Here is a 21,631-nt window from a genome sequence, read left to right on the forward strand (position 1 = left end):
GGTGTGGGATGGTCCTGAGGCCAACACAAGGATGCGATGGCCGGGGCTGCACCCAGCGCTGCTGCCAGCGGGGCCAGAGACCGGGGAATGTTGTATTATACCCGAACCTGAGACATCGTCAAGGTGCATGAAATCCCCCAAGTCGGGGCAGAGAGTGTGGAGGTTATTATTAAAAAATAAATTAAACATAGAAAACTACAATCGTAGAATCATTTCAGTTGGAAAAGACCCTCAGGATCATCGAGTCCAACCATAAATACTTATTTAAATATCCTTATACGTCTTTTAAGTCCACAAAAAAGGTGCTTTTTGCTCCCTTCCTGGCCCATAGAGAAGACACCAGTAAACACGCCTCAGCCTATTCTCAATTCAAACCCAGGTTCGTTTGCAGCCTCGGTTTTGCTCCTTCCCAGGAAAGACCTTTTTGCAGAGCCAAAGACTGGTAAGCACCAGCAACCTCCCTGCAGAGCGCTGTGAGAAACAGCACGCAAACAGGCTGAAAGAAGGAAAGAGAAAATGTGTTCTAGCAGGCATGGAGAATCTTTTCTACTTATTGCAGAAGCAGAAATTATTTCTAGCAAAAAGATGCTGTTCAGTTGACGGTGTCTTGCTGTCAGCTGCCGAGCCACTAACTCTCATGAGAACCTGTATTAAAAATTGTTCAGAATTGTTTCGCACTAACCCATGTCCCTGAGGACCTCGTCTAAACGCCTTTTCAACCCCTCCAGGGCTGGTGACTCCAGCACTGCCCTGGGCAGCCTGTTCAATGCCCCACAGCCCTTTGGGGAAGAAATTGTTCCTAAATCCAACCTCAACCTCCCCTGGTGCAACTTGAGGCCGTTTCCTATCATCCTATTGTAGGAAACAATTATTTTGCAAATTTAATAGGCCCAGGCAGGATCTCTCATCAAAGCAATTTTTTTAATAATGAGATTGCAAGACTGGGTGTTCTGTCTAAAGGTCAGCACACATAATAGGGCAAAAAGCCCCTGCTTATATCCCCCAAAATCCCGGCCACAATTTCCCTCCCTGTTCCCCGTTGGTTGGTACTGCAGGGTTTACAGACCACCCCGACACTTACAACACCCTTCCCATTATCAATCTATTTAAGATACGGATTCCTGGTGCTTTGGCTACACTTCCTCCTAAATTAACCTGTCAATACAGGTATCAGAATATATACAGATGTCAGTATATATTCTGGGAAAAGACTGTGTTTTACATTAAGGATTCATAGTCCGATGTCTTTCGGTCCTTCCCCCCTGCTGGGGTCAGACACCAGATCCTCAGTTATGTAAAAACAACAGTTCTTTGTTAAATATTCCTTACACTATCACTTGCTACCTGGGAGAAGAGGCCAACACCCTCCGTGCTCCAACCTGTCTGCCCTCAGCCTCCAGTTTAGACACAACTTTCTCTCAGAAAGTTGAACTGGAGCTGGCAGTGACGGAAGGGAGCGGGGGCAGAGCCCGGGCCCCTATCCCCAGGGGCAGGAAGGCCCGGGGAGCGCGGCTCTCCAACCCGTAGGAGGCCGGACACTCAGCCTGGGGAGCCCGGGTCTCGAACCCCTGATCCCGGGCACTCATCCCGGGTGGCCAGACCCTCGTCCCGGGCCCCGAGCCGGGGAGGCCGGGCCAGGCCGGGTCGGAGCGCGTCACGTCGCCGCCGCCCCCGAGTGACAGCGCCATGTGCGGGGCGGCTATAAATGCCGGCGGTGAGTGACAGGGGGGGCAGCGGCGGCGGGGGCTGGGGCCGGGGCAGCCGCCGCCATGGGCTCGCCCCGCCGGGCCCTCGCCGGCCTCTACGGGCGGGGATCGAGCAACATGGACGGGGCGGAGGAGGCGGAGAGCGCGGCCTGGGCGGCCCGGCCCGACCGGCGCAGTTACCTGCTGGGCATCCGGCCCCAGAACAGGTGAGGGGCCGGGGCCGGGGCCGGGGCCGGGGCGGGTGGGGACGGGGCCGGGGTGACATTCCGAGGGGCGGGAGGGCGGCCCGGGCCGAAAGGCGACACCAGCCGGGGTGCGTGGCCCTCGGGCCTTGTCCTGCCTGTGATAATCGGCAAAAAGCCTCTCTAACATGTTTAGAAAGTGTTGAGAAGCAGCACTTTTCTTACAGCGTGCTGGACGCTCGGGGGATCGCTCCTCTAATCAAGTGTGCGCGTGATTTGCACTTCTTGGTATTCATTACATACACCTACTGCATAATTATTTCTTTCTATTACTTAGTGCTTTAAACATAAATTGTTTCCATAACCCCGCCCTTTGCCGGCAGATCATCTTTGGTGTTCCAGAGTCTCCATGGGGGTCTGGGGTGTCCCCGGTGTCCCCGCAGCTGGTGCCCCCCCGGTGTCGGTTCTTGACCCGGTTTCTTGAACAAGCACATTGTCACTTTGTGCCGCGACTCAGCAGGAGTCACGCAGCTCCTCCTTCACTTACTGGAACATTCCGCTTTCCCGGCTTGCGAGCCAAGGACACCCGTGTCCAGCCTCTGTAGGGCTGTTGTTTCTCTGTTAGGTTTCTGTTACCTTAGGCCTAGTCTTGCTACATTAGGCTTAGTCTTGCTACATTATGCTTAGGCGTCTCTAAAACATTTTTGTTCCTGTCTCTGGGGTTGAAAACCAAGTGGCACTTGGGCTCTTGTTTGCCATGGGCCAGCCCATCGCCTCCCAGCAACGGGCCCTGTTTGGTGTTTTGTCACCGTTGTCACCGTTGTCGCGCGTCGTTTTGTAGCGGGGCAGGTGACGCCCTGACGGACACGAGCTCCTGCGGCCCTGGAGCCGAACCCGCGCGCAGGCTCCGCGCTGACCTGCCGCCTTTGTGGCGCGAAGCCGCGCGGGTTATCGGCGCCAGGCTCCGAGCGAGGGGCCCGCGGCGTGTGCGCCTTATCTTGTTGCCAAAAAGGTATTTCTACAATGCAGATAGGGGCTGTGCAGCGGCGTGAGCGGCATTCCTGGGTCAGAAATGGCCTCGGGCAGCGGGTCTGGGGTAGGAATACGGCTTTGTTCGCAGCTGTGATAAGCATGTTGTCAGATGAGACTGGCTGCGGTTAGCAAATACAAGGCAGCGTGCCAGCGAATGCGAAGGCGTCGGTGTTTGTGTTAGTTATTCAGAATAAAGCCTATAAATTACTTTGAATTCACTAGGAATGCTCTGGGGTCTGTAAGCTCTTGAAACCAGTTCCCCGTTGATGACTTATAAATAGTCCATTTCCAGCGTGTCGAGGCTCGATGCCTCAAAGACTCTGAGGTTTGTAAAAATAAATACGGGGCCAAAAAGAGATAAAAACGTGCCGCCTGGAAGTCAGATCTTAGAACTGGGGGAATGCCAAGGTTTAATTGCCTTGATTCGGTTCCTTTGTGCTTGTACGGTAACGTGCCATCTGCCTGCAGTCTGCCTGCGTGCGGTGGCACCTCCAGTACCAACCAGTGACCCTGCAACCCGTGACCACGGACTGTTCCGTGCTAAGGAGATCTGTAACCGAGCCCCATGACTCTGTTCTGCAGATCACAAGTAGAGAGAGTCTTTAATAAATAAGGTGTTGAGGTGGTTTTGTTGCCTGTAGCTTGACTTGTATTCCGTTCCCGAGTAGGTTCGAGTTGCAGTGTCCTCCGGCTCCAGCATGGTAAATCTGGAAAGGTCTGCGTCCCAAACGAAGCCTGACAGGCAACGGGACTCTGTATCACCACGCTTAAATCAGTGCGTTCGGTTTCCACAGATCATCCAACCCCTTTTCTCAACCTGCTTATGTACTTGGTCCTTGAAGGTAATTTCATTTGGCCCCACAGGTTTGGTGGCTGCCCCTGCTGTTGTGAGCAGCAGTGGATAAATATTTGCTAAGTAGCAAAATCACCCTTTCGCCGTGTTCATGACGCCTTCAGTTGGTCTAATGAATAAAGGAGGAGTAGCACAAAAGCCTCGTTCCCCACACAGCCCTGAACAAGTGCTGAAGGCTTGAGCCAAGATGCGCGGAAGCTCTTGCAAGGGCGTGAATCGGGTTTGGGTTTTGTCCTGTAATTCAATAACGTATCACAACAATTCTGGAAGCGAGCGAGTGGAACGGTGTAGCAAGAAGACATTCAGAAAGCAATTAGGAGTTTAATTAAATCCAGGAACATCTGGAGAGCTTGTCTGGGAGAACTTGAAAAGCAAGACGAGCGACATGCGTAACGGCTGATAACATTCAGCTGAATTTGAGTCTGTTGCTAACAAAAGTACGGGACAAATGACACAGAGTTCCAGTGGGAGGCTGCGGTGCTGGTTAGAAAGCAAAAATGGGTATTTTGATCTGAAGAAGATGGTTTTTTCAGGCTTCTCTTTTTCTGTCTTTATATGTGTTTGCCAAGTGTGTTTAGCCAAAGAGTTTCCCTGCTCTCTTCACCCGTTCTGAAAGCTGTAGGAAGTGTGGTGACATGATAGAGACACTTACAGACATGGAAATATCTTTATGAAAAGACACTGAGGGTGGGAATCCCTGCTCACAACCGTGCTTCACCTATACGCTTGCATTCGTGGCCCATATGGAGAACAGTCTGGATCATCTTGGTCTCCCTAATCCCGTAGGAAGAAAAGGATGTTGTGTAAATGGAAGGATATTGATTTAGAAACCAGGACACTTTTTTTTCCTGCTTTTTTAACTTGTAGAATTTGTCCGAGGTGGTGCTGCAGGGGCCAAAAGAACAGTGTTGGAAATGGCCGTAGAGAGAACATCGTCTCTTTATTAAACAGAACATTCAGGATCTTTACTTGTTGTGCCCTTAGGAGCTGGTCTTGAGGAAGAATCTTCTCTGTGAGCAGACACCTTGGTGATAGGAGATTCCTGGCTTTCTTGTGTCAGCCTTTTAGCGTCCCTGACACCAGAGGACCAGTAGGTATTGGTTTGGGTTTTTTGTTGTGTTTTGGTTTTAACTCTTATGTTTCAAAGCACTTGACTCTAATAACTTGAGGCAGCAGGGGGAGAAGCCGTCAGTCCCGTCCAGGGGCCGCCTGAGCTGCGTTCATGGGCCACAACCTCCAGGCATCTCTTTAGGTCTCCTTTGTGTAGGAATTAGCGGAGTCTGAAGAATTCATTATGCAGAGACGTGCAACGTTACGTAAAACCTTACGGCAGAGGCTTTGTTGGAGTCCCATGCAAACTCCTCCATTGGAAGCGTTCTGCACCTCTCCTTGCTCCTCGGTCTCGTTACAGCGTGGCCTCCTCGCTGAAGTATCTCTCTACTGTCAGAGCCGCATCACCCGCGGGTATTTTTAGAGCAGAGTGACATTGCCTCTGGTCTCTTCTTGGCCGGCTGGCCCTGGCTCTGGTGGCAGTTAAGCTCAGGAGAGCGCCTTGCCACCTGGCTTTTCTGGCTGGAAACCATTCCCAATCTTGTACCTCTTGCTTTGCACATAATATCAGATGAAGGTGAAGGATCTGTTACTATAATAAAGCGAGCTGAAAACACAGGAGGGCTCGTTCCTGAAAAGCGTCTTTAGCTTTCCTAGTCCAGAGGAGTTCCTTCTGCAGCACTTGGGCACCTGTAACTTCTTGCGGGACTTTGCTCTTGGCAACAAGCGCTTGAATCCCTGATAAAACACCAGCTGTGGCATCTGAGGGAGTTCGGTGCGTCCGCCTTGTTTGACAGAAACGTCGCGAACTCTGAAAGCAGGGACACGCAGGCCCACTCGAAAGGCACAAGGGTTCGTCACCCAGGGTAGAAGCGTTGTTTTCCTGCGGGTGTGATTATGTCTGAGCGGGGATCCTTGCTGGTTGTGCACAGGGAATTACAACCCCAAACTGCATTTTTCAGCCCCCTTTCTAAAGCCTCCTGTCCATATCTCCTAGAAAGCCAAGTGGAGCTGAGTCTGTAGGCTGAAGAGCGATGACCTAAGGCTGGAAGATCAAGATGCGGAGCTGGGCACACAGGGCTCTTCACACCCACCGCTAAGATACAGAATATATCACACGTGTGAACTTTGCTCTTCTCTGGAAACCTCCTAAACGGGCCATTTCCCTCCCCTGTGGTTGTGTGGAGGGGGCAGCGTGGTCTCCTCTGCCCCAGCCACCTCTTGTGCCACAGCAGAGGCGCTTTCCAGGGGATGGAGTTAAAACCGGTTCTATCCTCAGTCTGTCTTAGCCTGGGGAGGAAGGTCTCAGGTGGACCAGGCTGTTATCTCGCGCTTTACAGCATGACCTGCTCCGAGGAGAGGAAGGCGGGACAGCTCTTACCAACAACTGTATTTTCACCTTCACGGCCACAAATAATCTTCTGCGCACAATCGGTTTCCAGGAAAGTGTCAACGTACGTTTGATTGTCCAGTATTTGCTGTGCTTTCTTCTGCTCTTTCTCATTCCTTCGTGTCTTTCAACTCGCTACCGGTTTAATTTGGATCATAAAGGCAGCGATAATTCAGAGTTAAAATACACAGATCTGAGCCCTCTTACAGGAACGTGTACCTTAATTTATCGTTCTCCACCTTCTCCGTTAATGAAATCTAGCTGTAAATTGTTACACGCAAGTCTGTGTTCGTCTCGGCTCAAAGTAAATCACCTACAGAAAAAAATGCCGTATTTCTCCAGCTCCGACATCGATTCGTTCCGTGACCTTGACAAGCAAAGACTCAATACATCCGTTTTCCACTCTGTAAAATAACAACGTGACTCGTACAGCTCCATAGCACTCACTTTATCGCAGCGTTGCTGATAGTTACTGCCATGGTATATGAAACACAAACGCGCTCCTTCTGCGTGTGCATGAAGTGCTTGATAAGACGCGAGACACAGGGCAGGGAAAAGCTCAAGCACAACCATGTGTACATGGAAACTTAATTATTGCCTTTTAAATGTTGAAAACGGTTCGCTCTGACAGCTGAGAAGGCGCTCGGGGTGGTTTGTATTTGTCTCAAGCAGAGTTAACCTTGGAGGCAGAGAAGTTCATGTGAAATCTTACACTTGGAAGTCCGCGTGTGTAAAACATGCCCCATAATGTCACGGGTCGCGGTGCCAGCCACAGGGACCGCGTGCGGGACGGCCCGGGCGGCCCCGGCCCCGGGGGCTTGTTCTCAGGAGCTTTGTGCAACGTTCCCTCTGCGAAACCACAGCACGGAGGGCTCGGCTTCGCTGCCGCCGCTTTGCTGTTTACCGGCGGATGGCTCGGTTTTTGTCCTGCGGAAGAGCACTGAAATGTTTCCTTTGAAATTAATGAAATGAGTGACTGTTGCAGCGCGAGCAGATCAATTCTGTTTGTGCGTGTGAAGATGGAGCCTCCGTGAAGCCTATTTCGGGGTCTCCTGGGCTATTTTGACTTCCATACGGCGACGTGAGCTGGGAGGAGGAAGATTTCTGTATCTCAGGGAGAAGAAATACAGAGAGAGGAGAATTCCATGGGAGGGCTTAGAGAAGGTGCTGCATTTAGAATTACGGGGTTTAACTTTTTAACAGTTAACTTTTCATTACATGGGGTGATGTACCAGCCTGGCCCATCAACTCGAGCAGTATTTTAAACGACGAAAACAAGTGTTGTTGACAGTTCTGCCTCCTCCTCTTGCAGCAAGACCGAAATTTGACAAGTGCATGAAAAACGGGAAGACTGGCTTCACTTCCTGAGAATATCAGGAGCAGTTGAAGGCCTAAAACCTTTAAGAGGATGATCAGTGTCCAGAGGAGTTTGAAAACATCGAATGAAATGGAATTCAAAGAGCTGAGGCTGGTGGAAGGTACATAGTAGAGGGGCATGATTCTCATGGTCCGGTGTGACTGTGGTTAATAACAAAATCTGTGTTTTCAGGGCTTTTCGCAAGCTGTGAAAAGGTGTGAGACAACGGAGGTTTTCCTGGCCGTGCCCAGCATTAATGTAATTAACACGAAGTGAAGCGCCACCTGTGCTGGTTGAAGCATTCAGAGCTGCTTTTCCTCTCTCCGGGCTTCAATCTCTAGTCTGAAAAGCAAATTTTGCTCAGTTCCGCAGCATATTGAGGTTAAACCTCAGTTAATGTGTGGGTCTTTGTGGTTATGGCCTTTTTCTTTTGATGATATCGGAGGTCCCCAGGAGACCCTCAGCCCGTGCTCAGCCGCGTGTCTCGGGATGTGCGGTGAATAAAACCCAGGCTCTGCAGATTAAAACAAGTACCGACGAGGCTCACGGTTTGATCACGTCCATGAGCACAAGGTGTTCGTGGCATCGTGGCACAGACACCTTCATTACGCCTCTGGCTATTGGTGCGATTTTCTTCACGTCCGAGCCAAGTCCTGATTCGTATGCAAGGACGTGGGCTTAAAACCACATTTCTGCCTAGGCCAGCGTTCTCCTGCAATCGTTTTAGCGTCTTTGCTGCTGGCTCCTCAAGCAATGCTGCGTCCTCAGGATTCCTGGGGGCCAAAAGGACGTTTTTCACTTGTGTTTGGATCCCGAAAAGCTGGGAGGTGAGACATAATTCACGTTGATGCCCGTGAATTGTGTTTCCAGCTGGACAGAGCGGCGCAGGGACCCAGCACATCGGCGCGGTGTCTCGCAGCTCTGGGAAGGACCTAAAGACAAAGTTCCTGTGTGTGACTTCTCCCGCGGAGCAGGACGGGTCGGGTGGCCGATCCTCAGCCTGTTATGGTTGCTGTTTGATTTTTCCAGCTGGATAGCGCCCGGTCTGCTCATCCTCTGGCTGTGCGAGCAGCAGTTGGTGCTGGGGGGGGAATGGGATCGGATGGCCAGGGGTGGAGAGGGTGAAGCTGCTGCCAAAAAGGCAAGTGCCACCCGTGTGCGTGGGGTTAAAGCTCCTCCTGAGCGCCTGTCTGAAACATCGTCTGTCTTTGCTCTCCTGAGGAGCCATTGAGCTCTTCAGACGGCTGGGGTTTGTGCACAAATAATTGCACTTTTTCATTGGGAAAAGCGTCAGGCCTTCCAGCTGAGCTCCTTTTATTTGCGTGGCGATTCCGCCCCCGGAGGTGGACGTGCTATGTGGTTGTCAGGAGGCCTTTTCAGAGCCATTCTGAGATCAGTTTTAGGGCAAGACTTGAAGTCCCACTGCCTTCTGTGTGCTTGGGACACCGAGACGGGTGTGAGACCCAGGGATGTCCACCTTGCTTCTCCACGCCGGCTTCTGTAGCATCATCTTCAAGTGCTGAAATCGGGTTGTTGGGTGCCGGGCTGAGAAGGTTTGGCCAGGCTGCGCGTATCGACGTGGGGATTTGTGCGTCCCCACGGGGGTGTCTGCGCTGCAGTCGCTTCGGCGAGGCCGTGGCGTGGGCAGCATTAACACGTAGCTCCGCGTGGCTACGGATGGAGCTGACGTGCTGTTGGCTCGCTGCTCCCTAGCTGGGTTTAGGCCTTTGTGGGTAAATTCATGGTCTGGGAGCTGCTCCTGGCCGGTGTGAGGGGTCGTGTCCTGCAAGGGGCGGCTGCCGCCATCCCACAGTTGGGGAGGACACGAGTGCTTGAAGATGGTCCCTTGGGAGAGCTGGTGGCCGCTGGTAAGTAGCCCATCTGGGTGTCCCTTGTGAAGGACTTGGGTCTTTGATTATTTTTTTCTTTTGAATTATTTAACGCTCTAACACATTCCCTCAAGAATCCCGTAGATTCTTGTAAAGCCGACTTCTTTTCTTCGATTCTCATTCTTTTGCCAGCCCGTAGCGGTTCGCTTGGCACGCTGCAATAGTACAGCGCCCAGAGGGGCTTTGGCTTCTCCAGAGGGGAAGCACAGAGGGTGACCCTCTCGGGACCCCGTCCTGCCGTTTAACGCGCCGTGGCCCGGCGGGCTTGCCTGCTTTGAGCGCGGTGCTGCGGGTGGCGCATGGAAGGCTTCTCGGGAACCTACTGGTGTCGGTGTCCTGACACTTATTCTCTGCGGTTAACAACCATTTCATTTTTCCAGCCTTTGATTTCCATTGACAATGTGGCTTGCGCGGCCTGGCACTCGGCCTGAGCGAGGCAGCTGAACCTTCTTTTAATAGGAACTCTGACCTGCGCAAAACGACTCATCATTAATACGTCTCTGTAACGGTTTATTTCAGCTCCTTTTCATGCTTTTCTTGTCTAATGGTTTTTATGCTGTTTTTTGCTTAGCTTATCAAGCAGCAGATTCTCTCCCTCCAGTTTAGGAAGGTAAAACTACAATGCATTAAAACTGCTCTGACCAAGCACTTTGCTGAATCTGACTGCACATGATTAATCTGTAATGCTTTGGTACTAATTAATTAGTAGAGAGCCCTGAAGTGATCTAACAGCCTTGTTCTGCATGATCCGATCCCTAATACTTGCTCGAACTGCAGACAGCAAAGTGAATGTTCATTGTAATTCCTGTGTTAAGGTGCAAGAAATACTCCTCTTTCGTAGCCAAACAATGGGTGTTCAGCTACTTCTTGATATTAAAGTGAGACTTCCATACAGAGACATTAAAAATTAGATGTGCCTGCCCTGAGACTTCCCCCCTGCCACCCTGTGCAGATCTTCATTCCTTTGGACCCTGCCCTGAAATGCCCCCGTGGGGATGTGCTTGGACCAAATCACACCTTTGGAAGCCAGTTGGCGTCACTGGTTTCTGCTGCCGGAGCAGGTAGAGGAGCAGGGGTGGAGGGAAAGGCCTCTCCACACCTAACCAAGAAGTCGGGAAAAGAGGAATACACTCCTCAAATCTCCTTTTCCTGCAGATTGCTTTTGTATGGAAATCCCTCTTTAATGTCAAAAGGCTACTGAATTGCTGGTGTCCTCTTCCTGGGCTCTGGGGCTCTTTCTGCCACAAAGACGCAGTTTTGGGAGGGCCTGAGGAAGAGCGGCTGCCGCCTTGTATCACATTTCTTGAATGCTCTGAGTTACTGGTTTAGAAAGCAGTTGGAACCGGACAAGTCTCCTTGCAGCTGAGAGCCCCACAGTCTCCAGACCCCCCCGTGCCCCACACGGTGGTTTCTTTGAAAGGTTCGACAGACCTTCCAGGGCTTCTGCCCAGTGTACGTTGGGCAAGTGGCCTCCGATTCGCCTGCCTGTGGAGCCCCCAGCCGCTGGGATGCTGCTTTCCTAAACCGTTCAGTAGCCTTTGCTGGATTTCACCTGGCTGTGGGGTTTGCACTGGATGGACCAGACTTACTCCTGGTGCACGGTACTGGGGTTAAACTGTGTCCCGAGTGTCACTCTGTGTGTGCGCACATCACTTCTTGTCGAGATGCTGATCTGGTTGCTCTCCTGCTGGGGTAAGAAACATTCCCTGACGCTTGGGAAGTTCCTGGTGTGGAGCTAAAAGGCATTTACTGGTCTAGGGCTGGGGGCCTGGATTGAAGGGGCCCTCAAAACCTCACCGGTAACTGCCTTGGTACCGGATTGTCTGCCTTGGTACCGGATTGTCTGCCTTGGTACTGGATTGTCTGCCTTGGTACTGGATTGTCTGCCTTGCTCTTTGGAAATGGGAGGTTTTTTCTCCTGGGGTTGGAGAGCAGGAAGGTTTTTCTGGTCTCTGTTGTCACCCTTTGCTGGCCTGCTAGTTGTGTGAAGAGTCGCTTGCCAGGACCAGTCTCCTGGGGCCCATTGATTTCCACTGTTTTTTACCCCATCCCACACGTGTGCTTGGACGTAGTTGTCATAACCCTCGTTCAGTAGATGAGGCAAGTTTGCAACAGCCCCTTTCCCGCACCCGTACAAGCGTGACCCTCCCGCTGCACCCCAGGGGTTTGTTGCTGGGGGATCCGTCTCCCGGCATCTCTTACAAACCCATTCTAGCAGGAATTCAGAGTGAAAACCCCAGTGCTGCAGCCTCCAGGTGAGTTTTTGCGGTGGCTGGAGCTCTCCCGGCCCCTTCAGCTGTGCACACAGTCCCTGACCTTGCTGGGTTCATGCTAAATGTGGGGTTTTTGTTGTTTTTCCCAAACAAATCCGCTTCCTCAGCAGGTAGAGCATGAGCAGCAGCCGCACCAGCATCCTGCCTGCGAGCCAGGGGCTGCTTGTGGGGCTGGGGTCCCCCCATGTGCCCCTCTGCTCACAACAGAGCTGTGTCAGGAGTGGTTTGGGGGTTTGTTCTACCTCTTGCATGTCTCTAGAAGCTCATCACTTGTTTAAGGAATGTCTTTTCACTGCTGGAAATGGTAGAAGTAGAGCTGCCGGTTCTCTCGCAATATTTGCTGTTCCTCCTAAGATCCTTGCACTTGAGACCTCGGGGTCCTCTCTCTCTCTGTGTAAACATGTAGTGTTTTAATTACAGAGGGAAAAATGAAAGAAGAAGCTCTTCCCTTCCAAGAGCCCCAGAGCGCTGTCGGAATGAAGACCCAACTTGGAATTAAATCATTTTCCTTTATTTAAGGAAGCCCGGATCTCCTGGGCCCTCTCTTGGCTGATTTATCACTATCACTGAACAGTGCTTAAATGTCTGGAGAACCTAAGGTCCATTTTTGAGCCTCATAGGTTGCACTGTTCGGATAGTTCTGGCTGTTTGGGTGTCCCAGCCTGAACTTGGAGGACACAGATGGAGGACATAGTGCGAGAGCCCACCCACAGCAGGGAGAGGTTAAACGGGGAAGGGATGTCAGCTTCACGTTTAATTCCTGAGCTCAGAAAACTGCAAGCCGGGCTTAAGGTCACTTTGGTGAGCCGTCCCCGCAGCAGGCAGCCTCGCTTCATTCAGAGTTGTGTTCAGAAGGGATGTTCTGTTCGCACTTGGCCTGAAACCCCAAGGGGAAGTCTTCACAAATCAAGTCAAATCCCAGTGAAGAGAACGACACTTGAAACGCTGATGGGGCAGCACCGGGGAACGTGAAGCTGACTTTGTTAGGCTTGCTTTGAGCCTGCTGGCTGATCAAAGCGATGTTCTGCTGCAATCAAGGACTCAAATGGTTCTTGACATTCATTACCCCGATAGCCACAGGGGCTGAGACAAAGGGAATGTCCCCCAACTGACACTTTGAAGTGACAGAGTCATCTTAGGAGTGAAAAACAGTCAAATACCTGATGCTGGGCTGGACTTGTGAACAACCTAGTGCAGGCTGATGGGGGGAAGGAGGGTTGGCAACACGAGCACAGGCTTCCCAGATGAGGTAGGAAGGGGACCCTTTGGTTTTCTAGTACTTCGATCTCTAAGAAATGCTTCTTGAATCTTCCAGGAGCACCTTCTGCGCAATCATTTCTCAGCTGACGGAGGAAACGCAGCCGCTCTTTGAAACCACTATCAAATCCCGGGCTGTGTCCGAGGACTCTGACGCTAAATTCACGTGCATAGTGACAGGTAACGGCGTCTTCGGCGAATAACCCGGTCCTGCCTCGCTTGCTGGACGTGCGCTAGTTAAACTCTGGAGCAAGTGATAACAGGAGAACAGATTAACAAGTCTGCTGTTGTCAGGCTGCCAAGTAAAGATTCAGCAATTGCATGATGATTTCAGCTTTAATTCAAGGGGCGGCGCGGGGAAAAACACCTGAGGTCGTAAAGAGGCAGAGGCATAACCTAACATCTCGAACAAGGCAAATTAAAGACCGTAAAATGGAATATGCTGGTTACTGCTTGGGCCAGCTACATTTGATTGTCCTAATCTCTGCTAATCCTGGCCTCATAGCTTAGGAATTTGCAGTTTTGAGGACCGAGGCTGTCGCGCTGCTGCCAGCCCCAGCTTTTTGCTGCTGGAAATGCTCAGAGCGCAGCTGCCTTTGCGGTGGTGAGAAACTTCTGTGCTTGTCAACGGCTGAAATAAAAGCCGGTTTCTGCCTAATCCTGACGTTGGGCAGGAAGGGGTTAGGGCTGTGGAAGGAGGAAAGGCTGGAAAAGAGAATCATGGTGATGTGGCATGGCGGCCCGTTGGTGGAAAGGCAAGCGGCTCCTTTGCTGATGAGCTTTTGTCCTTTAAATACAGAGACTCTAAAACCTCTTTTTTCCCATGGTATGGACTTGTTTACAGCTCTGTGACCCTTCCTGATGCTGCACGTTGCTTGTTCCAACAGGTTGCTCAGTGAGAGACATTCAACAGGTCTATAAGTTTTGGATTGAATGGGGTATCTCCAGTTAGTCACAAGGACCAAGAGTTTCGTAAGATTTAAGATATCTCATTTGCCATTAGAAACATGCTGTAAAGGCAACACAGAGCCCTTCTGAGAGCTGCTGGCTTTGAATTCTTGTCTCTTTTATAGATTCACTTGTTTTACAGGTCTGGTTTCCGAACTTGCAGGGGTACAACTGAAATATTGATTTTATCAATGCTTAGTTTCAGCAGCTTCTGGGGCACAAGCGGGGAGATCCCTCAGGGATTCGTTAGAAGAGCTTCCCCAACTAGAGCTTTCTAACAGCAAAAACTTGGCGTATCGTGCAGTAGCATGGAACTCAGCATTGTGCAAAGCAGGAGTGTTGGAGGTCAAACAATCAGTGATGTTTAGATACGCTGGGAAATGGTGAGTAAGAGCAGAGCCAATTCTGTCTCCAACCTCCCCTTGCTGGAAAGCGCTGCAGACTGTGCTGTGAGGACATGGGGCGGCACTGACCTCCCTTGCAGGATTTCTTGCCTAATCCTGGCTTCTCTCGCTGGCTTAAGTCTTTACCAACTTCACCTTGAGGCTGACAATTCCCTCTAAGAAAATTCATTGCCTGCAAACTCTAAATGATACCGTCAGCTCCAGCTGGGCTTTGTCAAGATGAGATGTGTGATGCCAGCGTGCTCGGTTTCCTCTCAGGAGGAGAGAAGAGAGAGAATTCAGCCAAGGGAGCCTGGCAGGTGCCATGTCCATGTCCTTTCCAGGATCTCTCCTGGAAAAGCTAGAGAAACTCCTCACTCCATATTGTGCAGCAGACACTGCCAAGGAATAACCAACTCTGCTTGTACCAAAATCAGAATAGCAGCATCTAGAGTCAGATATGCTCTCTGTCCAGTTTGGAGCCCTCCCTGCAGTCCACACTTCATCTTGGTAGGCAGAATACAGAGTGCAACTTGGTGTGTTATAATACACCCAGTTGAAAACTCGACCTGGTATTGATATCTTGATTTCAGTAAAGCAACTGGCACAGTCTCCCACAGCATCCTCACAGCTAAACTGGGGGAGTGCGGTCTGGATGACCAGGTAGTGAGGTGGAGTGTGAACTGGCTGAAGGGAAGAAGCCAGAGAGTCGTGGTCAATGGGGCAGAGTCCAGTTGAGGCCTGTACCTAGTGCAGTGCCTCAGGGGGCAGTGCTGGGGCTGGTATTATTCAATATATTCATCAATGATTTGGACGAGGGAATAGAGTGACTGTCAGCAAGTTTGCTGATGACACGGAGCTGGGAGGAGTGGCTGACACTGGAAGCTGTGCTGCCATCAGAGACCTGGACAGGCTGGAGAGCTGGGCGGGGAAACATTTAATGAAATAGAACACGGGCAAGTGTAGAGTCTTGAATCTGGTCAGGAACAACCCCAGGTTCCAGAATGAGTTGGGGAATGACCTATTAGAGAGCAGTGTAGGGGAAAGGGACCTGGGGGTCCTGGGGACAGCAGGGTGACCATGAGCCAGCACTGGGCCCTTGTGGCCAGGAAGCCAATGGTACCTGGGGTGGGTTAGAAGGGGGTGGTCAGTAGGTCAGAGAGGTTCTCCTGCCCCTCTGCTCTGCCCTGGGGAGACCACACCTGGAATATTGTGTCCAGCTGTGGCCCCTCAGTTCCAGCAGGACAGGGAACTGCTGCAGAGAGTCCAGCGCAGCCACCAAGATGCTGAAGGGAGTGGAGCATCTCCCGTGTGAGGAAAGGCTGAGGGAGCTGGGGCTCTGGAGCTGGACAAGAGGAGACTGAGGGGGGACTCATTCCTGGGGATCAATATGGAAAGGGGAGTGTCAGGAGGATGGAGCCAGGCTCTTCTGGTGACAACCAGTGACAGGACAAGGGGCAATGGGTTCAAACTGGAACACAGGAGGTTCCACTGAAATCTGAGAAGAAACTTGTTTGGGGTGAGGGTGGCAGAGCCTGGCCCAGGCTGCCCAGGGGGGTTGTGGAGTCTCCTTCTGTGCAGACATTCCAACCCGCCTGGACACCTTCCTGTGTAACCTCATCTGGGTGTTCCTGCTCCATGGGGGGATTGCACTGGATGAGCTTTCCAGGGCCCTTCCAGCCCCTGACACTCTGGGATTCTGTGGTCCCATTTTCTGCTCAAGCAAAGGGAAGTATCAAATGAGCATCTTAAGCATGTAGCATATCGCAGTGTTTTTCTGCCTAGTAAAGCAGGCTGGGAGATGTCTTTATGCACTTTAATTAATAAACCTACAAAATCAGCATTTTCCTGGAAATACTCTTAAAAGCAGCCTGGAGCATCTATGCCATGTGGTCCTGCAGACTGGTGTAGGAGCTTGGGATCTCTTTGGGAGAGAGGGGCAGAGGGTAAAATGTGAACTCCGATTGCAAAGCCTGCTCGGTAGCTCAGATATCTCCCCCTGCCGTGATGTTTACGTTCAACAAGGAGACATCACGGGGAGAAAGGAAATGGTGGTTCCATCGCTGGCCGGTGCCCAGGGTGGCACCAGCGCGATCCCACCGCTGTGGCCGGAGTCCAGAGACACTTGGGCTCACAGACGCGCAGGAGGCGAAGGGCAGACTGGCAGCTGCTCCTGGTTTGACCCGCAAGCCCCAAATATGGATACGTGACCTACAATAACACCTTCATTTTGTTTTTTGCTTCTTCTTGACCAATAGTGAGGGTTACAGACCAGTCCCACATCTGGAAACACCAGTGACATGTCCTAGGAAGGCAGCGAGAGGCAAGTGTTTGAAGAGCTGGTCTCCAAAACGTGCTGGGTGATGCAGGCAAGAAGAAAACAAGTCAGGCCGAGGCAGGGGGAGGTTTTTGATGCTCTTGGGTGGTTGCACAAACCCCCCTTTCCTCCTGCTGCCTAGTTCAACCTGCTTCTGGTGCCCCCAGTATGTCTGATTTGATTGTTTTGGGTCAAATCCTGCGTCAGTTATGACATGTTTTCTTTTTTCGACAAAATTAGTTCATCCTTTGTTCTCCGAGAGATGCGAAAAGGGGAACAAGAAATTTTCCGTTTACCGTGCGGTTTCTTGCAGAGCAGAGTGCACCCCGCTTGTCTGCACCCAGGGCTTTCCGTGGTGGGCCTGTCTGCACTTCAGCACCTCAAGGGTCACCACAGATCACCTCTTGAGAGGCTCTGCTACAAGGGTTTTACAACTTTGGGGTCATTTCTGTAAAGCGCTGGCTCTACACAGGTCAGTGCTGCAGGAGTGTCCAACCTGGAACCCCTGCCAACCTGTGCGGGCGCTCGATCTACGTGGACATTGTGAGCAGCACGTCCCTGCAGGGCCGGGAACAAAACCAGCCTGGTTTTATTGTGGGAGCAGTAAGGGCTCTGCCCATGGCTTGGGGTAAAGCAAGTAGATAGCCACGTGTTAGCGGATGAGGATTTTAATAAGCATAAAGGAGCTCAGCTTGTTAAGGTCTGTGGTGGAATCTCAGGGAGGTGTTTGAAGGTGAAGTGTGTGGATGAAGAATGTCCGGGGAAACACGGGGGCTGCGAGAGAGGTGGGTGGGTTTGAGGATGGGGGAGTGAGGACAAGAGCAGAGAGCAGATATGGCCTCAAGTTGTGCCAGGGGAGGTTGAGGTTGGATCTGGGAACAATTTCTTCCCCAAAGGGCTGTGGGGCATTGGAACAGGCTGCCCAGGGCAGTGCTGGAGTCACCATCCATGGAGGGTTGGACAGATGTATGGATGTATCTCAGGAACAAGGGTTAGTGCCAGGGTTATGGTTGGACTCGATGATCCTGTCTCTTCCAACCAAAATGATTTTGTGGTGGGAAATGAGGGTGCCTGGGGGCAAGAGGGCGATGGAGAACGGTCACTGCACACAGGCCGGTGACAGGGAACCACTGCTGTTATTGTCCCTCCTGTCAGCACTACTGGAAACCTCCTTGTCTGCAAGTGATGGGGAGGTTGAAATCCATAGAGCCAGAAAGAATAAGATCTTCCCATGACTTCTCCTCCCAAATTGCCTAGACCCCCCTCTCCACATAGCTTGTCTAGAGCAGAAATAAACCCGGGGAGTTTACATGTAATTGTTCTGATCTCTTTCCACCTTCCCAAGTTTCAGAAGACTAATTAACTGAGGACGTTGTCCAGTCTCTTCTTGAACACCGTCAGGTTGGGCCGTGACACCTCCCTGGGGAGCCTGTTCAGTGTCCAGCACCTCTGGGTGAAGAACCTTTTCCTCATGTCCCACTGACCCTCCCTGGCACATCTTCTGCCATTCCCTGGGCTCTGTCACTGTCACAGAGCAGAGCTCAGCCCTGCCCCTCCTGCTCCTGCTGAACCTGCAGCCCCATGAGGTCTCCTCAGCCACCCTGTCCCACCTGCACCCCAGAAACTCGCCCATCGCCGCAGGTGTTGTGGCTGCAGGGATGTGCTGGGAGCCCCCTGGAGCAGGGGGATTTGTTAGCTGGGCAGCCTGACGATGGACGCTGCAGCGTCAGCAGCCTTGTCCCTGCACAGGCACCTCTCCATCTCCGGTGGCTCCGGTGACAGCCCCCGGGGAGGGACAGCTGGTGCTCAAGCAGGCTGGGGCCGCTGTTTTTGCGTGGGAGGTGGGAAGCCTTTCAGCATCCCAGTGCCTGCGGGTTTCCAGCCAGCACTTGCCTGCAGCTCCTTTTGGCCACAGGAGCTGCTCCCTCCTCCGCTGCGCTGGGCTGCTGGGGAGCAGGGACCCTCAGGGACACAAGTGTGACAGGTCGGAGGGTTTAGTGTCAGGAGACGCTTTCCTCGAGGCACCGCCCGGCCATAGGACTCGCAGCTCTTTCCGGCAGATGTCAGCTGGGAATGGGAATCAGCTGCAGAGGCCACGGGGGGACATGACGGGGCTTCTCGGAAACGATACGCGGGCAGTTCGCAGAAACAAGTGCTGCGATTGCTGTTCGCAGGGTATTAGGAAAATCTGCGTGGCAGCTCACGGCGGTAAGAACCGTGGGGGCCTCCCGAAGGTCTTGCCTCGCCTCGCCCTTGGGAGGGGTCGGATTCCTCTGGGCAAAGCGCGAGCTGGGTCTGAAAATCATGTTGTTCATCATCCCTGGAGCAGAAGGAAACTGCCACGCACTCATTCGGCCCAGGGTCCTGCTGCTAATATTTGTGGGAAATACAAGCAGCAGCATCAATCCCTGGTGATCCCATCACCGGGATACTCTCGTGTCGTCCTCCCATTAGCAGTTTAGGGCTCATTCGCTTCAGTCACCAGTATCCAAGGGCTTTGCGCTTCTGCTGGAAAAGTGGTTTGGAGGAACAGAGCAGCAGCAGAGAGCAGAACCTGGCGAGACGGAGCCAAAGGGGAGGGTGGAAATCCTTGTGTGAGGGCCTGCAGGAGAAAGTCTTGGAGGAACCAGGCACGAACCAGCAGAAAGACAAAGCTGCAGGTGGCAGTGGTGGGAGGGGAACGAGACCGCGAAGGGTGGGAGAGATGCACAGAGATGGGGGCGGGGGAGAGGGTAGATGCAGAGGAACCAGTGAGGAAAGCAAATAGGGCGGTGGGGGTGTTTGGGCTACAGGGGTGCCTGTTGTTCATGGAGGAGAACAGGAAGATAAAGCTCTTCTGAGACTTTTTCCTCAGCCCTGTGTGGGGCCACAGGTTCGGTCCCTTGGGGCCAGAGGACACAGGGGAGCCCCAGTGAGCGAGGGGACGGGGTTGGGGGTGCATGGGAACAGCAGATGGGGATGGGGGGGACCAAGCGCTACATGAGGAGGAGATTTGGCATATGCTGCTATTCTGACTGAAGGTATCAGGAATCACCTAAAACCTGGACAAAGTCCTGCGGAGGAGTCTCTGTTACTGGGATCTCGCTCCCGCTATGAGATCCCCGTGGGAGCAGGTGTGAGCTGGGCTCGAGGGTTGAACAGCCGCAGAGATGAGGTTCTTGGGGCATGAGTTAGTGCCAGAGTTGGGTTAACGGTTGGACTCGATGATCTTGAGGGTCTCTTCCAGCCAAAATGATGCCGTGATTGCTGCTGGCTGGCGGCATCTCTGGCTGGTGCAAGCAGGAGGGTCCTGGGCAGCCCTGAAGGCCGCGGGTCAGCCGCTGGGCAGTGTGCAGGTAGCTGGTGCCCTGTCCTTGCCCTCTCTCTTCTGAGCCGTCAATCTGGACACTCTGGGTGTTCTGGAGAGCCCTCCCGGCCTCACCAGGGCTGCCCAAACCTGCCCAGGGCTGTGGGAGGTGAGCGCTGTGCCCGCTCCTTCCCTTGGGCAGCGTGGGAAGCATCTGCAGGAGATAAGCTTTGGATACCTGCCTTGAGGCTTAGAGCAACTGTTGAGCCATCGACTTAAGTGGAGGCATGACGTGATCCTTGAAACTTTTCTCCCATGCCCTTGGGGTCAGCTTGGCTGTGCTGGGAGCCCAGGGTGAGGGCCAGGAACCAATGGTGGCCACGGGCTCCCTGCAAAACTGCTCTAGCCAAAGGTGCCATCGGGGGGAGGTGAGGGCTGTGGCGAGCGCTGGTCCATGTGGGCGCCCACGGAATCACCGAATCACCGAGGCGGTGGTGGGGAGGGTGGCTGCGCGCCCGGCCTGCCAGCCAGCCTGTCACACAGGGCATGATGTCATCCTGCTGAAAAGGCAGGTGACATCTGTTGTCAAGTGACATTTGTAGGACACCGAGCTGGCTGTGATGCAATCCAGGTTGTTTCTGTGCAGTGGAAACTCTAGGGTCAGCTTACAGGCCGGGATACTTGCTGAAATGCTCCGTGGAGGGGCGAGCGCCTGTTTTCTAACCTTAGCCTCAGCCTCACCAAAACACGCCTCTCGGTATAGAAGTGACGGCGTGCTCACCTGCTCCTCCCGCCGGCGTCACAGGAGCCGATCGTGTGATCCGCTCCCCTCTGTGCAGGAATGAAGTGCTGGGATTTTTTTCTCAAAAATAGCCCTATTCCTAGGAGTGAGAAAAGACTTAGTTAAGCCCAGCAGGTTTCCACTCACAATACTTTTCCTGCTGTGTGATTTAAAGAATGCGGCGAGCCCAGAATAACACGTATCCTGTTCTGCCGGAGCATTTTGTTTTGCTGTTGGTACCTTGTCCCCGCGGGAGCTGGCGCGCTGTGCCGGTCGCGATGTTTCACGCCCTGACGTACCGTCCGTCTCCTCCCCAGGGTACCCGCAGCCAGAGGTGACGTGGTATAAGGACGATGAGGAGATGGACCGGTATTGCGGCTTGCCCAAGTATGAGATATTCCGCCATGGAAATCGCCACACGCTGCAGTTGTACAAGTGAGTAAAGAAGCTGGATGTGGCAATGGGAGTGTATTCTCCGTAGCGGGAGGAGCTGGCAGCAGCGATCTCCTCCCAGCGCCTGTGCTGACCCCTTTTGCCCCCCATCACCATGTTCCCGCTGTCCCTTCCCCTTCAGCTCTTGGCTCCGATGGCTCCCAGATCACATCAGTACAAGATCCATCACTGCATCCCAAGTAGTAAGTGATAGGACATGAGGAAATGGCCTCACGTTGCGCCGGGGGAGGTTCAGATTGGATATTAGGAACAATTTCTTCCCCAAAGGGCTGTGGGGCATTGGAACAGGCTGCCCAGGGCAGTGCTGGAGTCGCCATCCCTGGAGGGTTGGACAGACGGACAGGAGGTTCTCAGGACATAGGGCAGGGACAGGGCTGGGGTAACAGTTGGACTCAATGGTCTTGAGGGTCTCTTCCAACCAAAATAATTCTATGATCCTATGATCCAGGGCTGGCTACTGTGCCAGAAGCAGGA

The 21,631-nt window shown here is 52.7% G+C and overlaps 1 protein-coding gene across 4 annotated transcripts in view; it reads left to right on the top strand.

Moving 5' to 3' along the window:
* The first annotated feature begins 1,565 nt into the window (after positions 1–1,565).
* Positions 1,566–21,631, top strand: part of ALPK3 (alpha kinase 3) — a 33,771-nt gene continuing 13,705 nt past the window's right edge. The window contains exons 1-4 of one of the 4 annotated variants that reach the window (XM_065077206.1): positions 1,723–1,912; positions 10,031–10,069; positions 13,048–13,169; positions 21,022–21,139. In XM_065077206.1, coding sequence (XP_064933278.1) covers positions 1,770–1,912; positions 10,031–10,069; positions 13,048–13,169; positions 21,022–21,139 — 422 coding nt within the window. In that variant the 5' untranslated portion in view covers positions 1,723–1,769. The other 3 variants (XM_065077208.1, XM_065077209.1, XM_065077207.1) reach the window with 3 other exon arrangements.

This window comes from Columba livia, chromosome 11, assembly GCF_036013475.1.
Source record: "Columba livia isolate bColLiv1 breed racing homer chromosome 11, bColLiv1.pat.W.v2, whole genome shotgun sequence".
In the NCBI taxonomy this organism is placed as follows: domain Eukaryota; kingdom Metazoa; phylum Chordata; class Aves; order Columbiformes; family Columbidae; genus Columba; species Columba livia.